This window comes from Schistocerca gregaria, chromosome 5, assembly GCF_023897955.1.
Source record: "Schistocerca gregaria isolate iqSchGreg1 chromosome 5, iqSchGreg1.2, whole genome shotgun sequence".
NCBI lineage: Eukaryota > Metazoa > Arthropoda > Insecta > Orthoptera > Acrididae > Schistocerca > Schistocerca gregaria.
This window is the reverse complement of record NC_064924.1, coordinates 201,047,832-201,053,917: the sequence shown is the minus strand read 5'-3', so window position 1 is coordinate 201,053,917 and position 6,086 is coordinate 201,047,832. Positions and strand designations below refer to the sequence as shown.

General features: G+C 43.9%; 1 protein-coding gene across 1 annotated transcript; it reads right to left on the bottom strand.

Annotated features, from left to right (window-relative positions):
• Nucleotides 1-2,885: 2,885 nt before the first annotated feature.
• Nucleotides 2,886-5,563, bottom strand: LOC126273288 (uncharacterized). The gene is made up of 2 exons (XM_049976832.1): nt 5,315-5,563; nt 2,886-3,082 (listed from the first exon to the last, which is right to left on the bottom strand). Exons 1-2 carry the CDS (start codon nt 5,538-5,540, stop codon nt 2,886-2,888), a joined length of 423 nt encoding a protein of 140 aa, XP_049832789.1. The 5' UTR covers nt 5,541-5,563.
• Between the last annotated feature and the right edge of the window lie 523 nt (nt 5,564-6,086).

Below are 6,086 nucleotides of genomic sequence, written 5' to 3'. Positions count from 1 at the left end.
ACTAAATATTCCCGCCTCTGCACTGACAGTTACTGGTAACTAGGTTGCGATCACGATCTCGCACACTTTGCGATGAAAACCTATGACGGTTACGGTCCTTTATAGTTGAAGTCTGTAGAAAGTATCAAAACCAGTGTGAAGAGGGGAAACCAACTAATTATCAGCAATACTAATAAAGCTGTTTCAGCATGCTATTGCATGCCGAGGCTAAGGAACTTTTCTCACTTTTCATTTTCTACTCATAGGAACAAAGCGGGATGTTTGATACCCGGCCACGAAAAAAGTAGCTGTTCTTTTCAGCTAAACGTTCCAGCTGGCTGCTAGTGGGGCAGAAGGAACCCCAGATGCTAGGGTTACAGTATTTATATTTTATTGCTGGGACAATGTTATCAGTTGTCACACACAAACATCAAAATTTGGTGTATGTGTTGTGTTTTTTGCTTGTGTGTCAGTGCCTGTGGTCTTTTATTACACTCATTCTCCAGAAGGGACTGGGCGGGAAAACTGTGAATTGCGTTCCATTGTGCCTTAATTACAAATCCTTGGTGTGTTTGTGTGTGTGGGGAGGGGGTGGGGGTGGAGTTAGGAGAAGGGGGGAGGGGTGAAGAAGAATATGCTGCTAAAGACAGAGACGTCGTATATGTGCACTTTATATGGGACCCTTGGCTGTGACGGGTAAAAGATGCACGACAAAATACATTTCAAAATTGTTTTGGGAAAAGTGGCACGCTTTGATGTATTGCGGACGTCATTATGTGTCTGAAAACGAAAAGCCGTTACTCTGTTTCACCTCTCAAAATTGGCGTTACCTAGAACTAATAAATTGCTGAAACAGGCGAAAAGTTCTTCGCATCCGGGAAAACAGCCACCTGATATTTAAAATTTCGTTATATCATTTCGAATAGGGTGAAATAGTGATAATGACTTCTTTCGCTGCGCTACTGGATGATTTGGTAGTGAACTGAGCAGAGGTTGCGATGATTTGCAAGCAAGACAATCCATTTCCACTAGAATAATGCGCCCGTTCACTAGCTGGTCGTTGTGATGCCAAACGAGTTCTGTACGGGATCCTAAAGATTTAATGTTGCGCAAAATTTGATGTTCCTCATATTAGAGAATGATATGGAAGGAAGAAAATATCGTCACACAAAGAGATTTTCTGTGCTCATAATCTTTATTGTCTAAGGGTGGAAACACTTTTTCTCTGACTCTGAAGCGTCCCGTCCAAACTACGGTTAGCTCAGTGTGGATATGTCGATGGATTAATTTTTGTAATGAATTTGGAATCAACCCTGATACTTAGCAAGCTCCAGGTGATAGTGGCATTTCGTAACGTTCATAAAAACTACGGGCTTCTTTTTTATTTACATTAGATTAATTTCCATGAAGTGCGTACTATTCGGCAGTTAATCAACTTGAAAATCCCTGAAAATTATCTAAAGGAAATATTACACTCATAACGTGATGATTACAACAACTTTCACCGAATGGACAGAGAAACCTGTAATAACTTGCTAAGAATCACTTAGCCTCACACTGGAAAAGTAGAATCAAGTATGCGAAAACCTATTCTGATATAGCTGAAACTGGAATGATAGTGCACTGAAATACCTTAACGCTGGAACACATACATCGTTCATTGAAGTACTAGAGAACTTCTATTTTTTTGTTACACTCCCGACTGAATTTTGGGCTTAGAATATTGATTTTTTTCTTAATTCTCTGTGCGTAATGTACGACTGGGAAAGACGTAACGCTTCTCCCATTTTGGTAATTGCTAGTGATCTTTTGTTTTTATCCTTGTTCGTAGTTTCCACACTTGTGGAGCCTGGCGATGCAGTGACATAAATTGTAATAGAACTCTTTTTTTTCACAAAACACGCCAGGCGAAACATCAGCACGTCCAACAACGCAGAAAACGTACAAATATTTGTCCAAACTAGTAACGTTTGACAAATTTTTACCATGCCCAGGAGCCATAAGGCAGAAAGTCAATAAAGTATCAGTTAAACATTTCTCATAAAGGTATTATACTCATCTAGGCCTGTACTTCATGTTTTACATTTACTGATATTTCAGCACTCCTCACCTTCGGTCGCCTAGAATCGTAATATTGAAAAAACATTATAGAATAAACCATTTAAAAATGAACGTAACCGTCAACAATGGAAAAATGGTATTGGCTTCTGCAGCGATCGCCCGTAGTGGTGTATCAATGTGAGAGTAAACAGTTCGGTACCTAATCCCTACAATTACTTATCTTGTAACGTTTTCAATTTATGGAAGTGTCTTTGGATCTACTCGTTTATGTAATATCGTATGCTATCATGTGCTGTCTCTCTCTTTCTGCCGGCCGAAGTGGCCTTGCGGTTCTAGGCGCTGCAGTCTGGAACCGCGAGACCGCTACGGCCGTAAGTTCGAATCCTGTCTCGGGAATGGATGTGTTTGATGTCCTTAGGTTAGTTAGGTTTAACTCGTTCTACGTTCTAGGGCACTAATGACCTCAGAAGTTGAGTCCCATAGTGCTGAGAGCCATTTCTCCCTTTCTGTCTCTCTCTACGTATATATTCTTTCATCAATGTCATTCGATAATTTCTTTTAACAGTTGTGCTATGGCAAATTCCACTTGAGTCAAAATTGTACTAAACAGTGTTGTAGACATAACTTACGTACATACTAGGCTGTTACTCGCTGCATTGAACTCCCATGAAATCTATGACCCAACGAGGCGACACCCTGAACAACTGTAATTTAGTCAGTAGAGGATAAAAGCAGCAAAAGATAGAAAACGAAAAGTCTTATCTTTAATGTCATACAATGATTACATAACAAAAAAGAAATAAATTACATATAAAAGTTCTAAATGCACATTCCGAGGAACAGGCTCACATTAAAATACTTTCTGCTTTCCATATTTGACTGTACTTGTTGAGGAAATATCCAGTTGGATCGTTCTTAGCAATTAGTTGATACATCTCTCTCGGCCGATGCAGGGAGACGTGTGCCAGCAGTCTGGAGACACCCTTATTGTAGTCCTCTGGGCAGTCAGCGCAGTTGTCCCTTATTTTGTTGTAAATCAGTCCTGGAAAGTAATTTTGAACAACAGTCTTCAGGAACGTAGACGATTACCACATTCATATAACCGTAAACTTGAAACGGGAATGACAAGAAAACTTAACTGTTATACACTCCTAGTCAATAAAATTGCAATGCCTTGAATCCAGAAGGCAGGAAATGTCAAATGGGCATGAAATGTACTACAGGCTGCGATATGTAGAGTGCTGGGGTAACGCAAAGAGCATTCTCTATACAAGGTCAGGCTCTTAAATCCATCGTCCCAAATTACTTTTGATTCGGTAAAAATATTTGTAATCTATTTTCACTTGGACCAACAGAGACAAGTGTCTCATGAAATAAACGCCAATGCATGTTGGTAGCAGTGAGTTCGTCAGTGATGTAGCGTGTACGAAACTTTCGGGGTGGAAGTGGCTCTCACTTCTAATATACCATACTATGTTTAAAAAAAGCCACCGTCAGAAATGTTTTCTCAATTGGAATACGTAATTGAATTTGATTGATTGTAGGAAGGTTGTGTTATACACTGTGTGAGAACGTGAGGCATCAACTAACACTTGAGGATGCCACCAATGGAGAGTGCAGCTCACCGTACCGCGAAATTGTTGCTTGCGTTGATCGGAATGCTAGGAGTGGGTGTCACGAGAGTGTGGTATCGATGGCTTCTAGAGGTCCATAATTCCATGCAGAATTACGACGCTTTCATGCGAAGATAGTACAGAAATTTGGCTCTCCTAGCCATGCGGATCGTACAGCCAATTTACATGCCTTGTCAGAATTTGGGGTGTTTGCAACAAGACTTTGACCCAGACGGACAATGTGATGATTTGTGGACCGCCACCGATTGTCGGTACGGTAGAGATTGCTTCAGCTCCGCTTGACGCTGCACCAGAGACAAAATGTGGTGCACCCAACGACAGCGCTGTACACACCAGTAGCATCACGTCGTCTTTTCACGAGTCCATGTCCTGCGTATACCACGATGGAAGTCTTCATGTGTGGAGGCTCCTGCGAGAACAACTGTTGCTAGGCTGATTTTCATTATCGTCAGACGGGGGTGATATGGAGTGCTAGTGGCTACATCAAACGATCAAATCTATTTCCCATAACCGACAGTTTTGGACAACAGCCGTCCCATTTCTGACTTGTTAAGGCTAGTGGCTGTGTGCTATCTTTGAGGTCTCAGTAACGATATCTTTAATGAAAAAAACACAAGACTGCAGGTTGTCCATGCAGTACCGGTCTCCCTCAGTAGAGACGGTGTTTGACTGCTGACCGGTGGAGGTCGTTTTCCAGGTACGTCGCCGGCCGGGATGGCCAAGCGGTTCTAGGCGCTACAGTCTGGAACCGCGCGACCGCTACGGTCGCAAGTTCGAATCCTGCCTCGGGCATGGATGTGTGTGATGTCCTTAGGATAGTTATGTTTAAGTGGTTCTAAGTTCTAGGGGACCAATGACCTTAGAAGTTAAGTCCCATCGTGCTCAGTGCCATTTTTGAACCAGGTATATCACCAACTGAAAACGACTAGCCGTGTGTTGTTGTGAGGCTAGCAGAGTTGAAGCAGCGTCAAATGACTTACCAATATCTTCCATCTCAACTCAACTGGACTTGACGCCAGTGCAGGATAGGACAATAGCTGTTGCCAAATGTGCCACCTGGCCTCCTCTATACCCATAGTTCACGTATAATTCAATCATGTACTCTGCGCTGTTGCGGTCGCTGTGGTCGAGTGGTTCTAGACGCTGCAGTCGCAAGCCCCGGGCTGCTACGGTCGCAGGTTCGAATCCTGCCTCTGCCATGGATGTGTGTACTGTCCTTAGGTTAGTATGGTTTACGTTCAATCCAATAGTGCTTTGAATCTATGCTGTAAGGTCATCATCATCATCACCATCATTATCTTCGTCGTCATCATCAAGTGTTTTGCCATAGGGCAAGTCTCCCCGTGGAGCTCTTTGTTTTCTTATACTTGTTTCCTATCCTTATACTAGCCACCGTTTAGTATCATCAGCCTCCTTCCGTTCACCGTTCCTGTTCGCTACCCTTCCTGGTGGTGTACTTCGAAAGGCCAGAAGCGTAGCTGAAGAAGGGTGTTCATGAGACATTGTGGATTCCAGATATGTGAGATATGATTAGCACAGAATATGGGTACCATGAAATGGAGGGCAGCCGCTGTTTCAGAAGACTGATGTCTCGGAAGAAGACGAAGACAAACAAGAGAACAAAACTGAAAGACTCTTACTCTTGACGACTGAGCCCTTCCGCGAGCAAGGGGCGTCGCCGTCGGCGAGGAAGCAGCGCAGTGCGGCGTCGACGCGCTCGGGCGTGGCCAGCAGCGCGTCCACTTCTGCCGCCACGTTACGCCTGTTCTGGGTGGCCGTGGGCGGCCGCTGGAGGCTCGAGCAGAGCACCGCGGGCACCAGCAACAGCATAAGAAGCGCCGTCACGGACAGCGTGGAGTGCGCCATGGTTCCCAGGGACTGCTGTCGCTGTGCTATGGAAACTGCGCGTTACGATACCAGCTTCTGGCGCTTATAAGCTGGCGGCTAACGCAGTGCGGCGTGGGTTCCATAGCTTCAGCGGTAACTCCCGTGCGACTTCCTCAAACGCCATATCAAGCAAAGTTTCCGGAGTATGAGGAAGGTGACGTGAGACAGCAACCACACAGGAAAGATGACCACAATAACTGCTTGCATCAATTCATGGAGTACGTCGAAGTGTTGCTCGATGGCTCAGGGGGTGTCAGACTAAATTAAAACTATTTCGTGCTCGGTATCCCACTAATCCCTTTTATTTCCCCTGTAAACGATTTCTATATCCAAAAAATACCAAGTTACGGAGTGTTTCCGGGTCCATGAGAAACAGTAGACCTCTGCAACAATCTGGGCGCGCCAGTTCAAAAGTCGGAAAATCGCCAGGCACTCCATAATACATGTAACGGAAGATATCATTAATTAATTCCAAAGTTACTTATACAGAGCTATATAAACTTTTACGTCCAAACTTAAAACAAC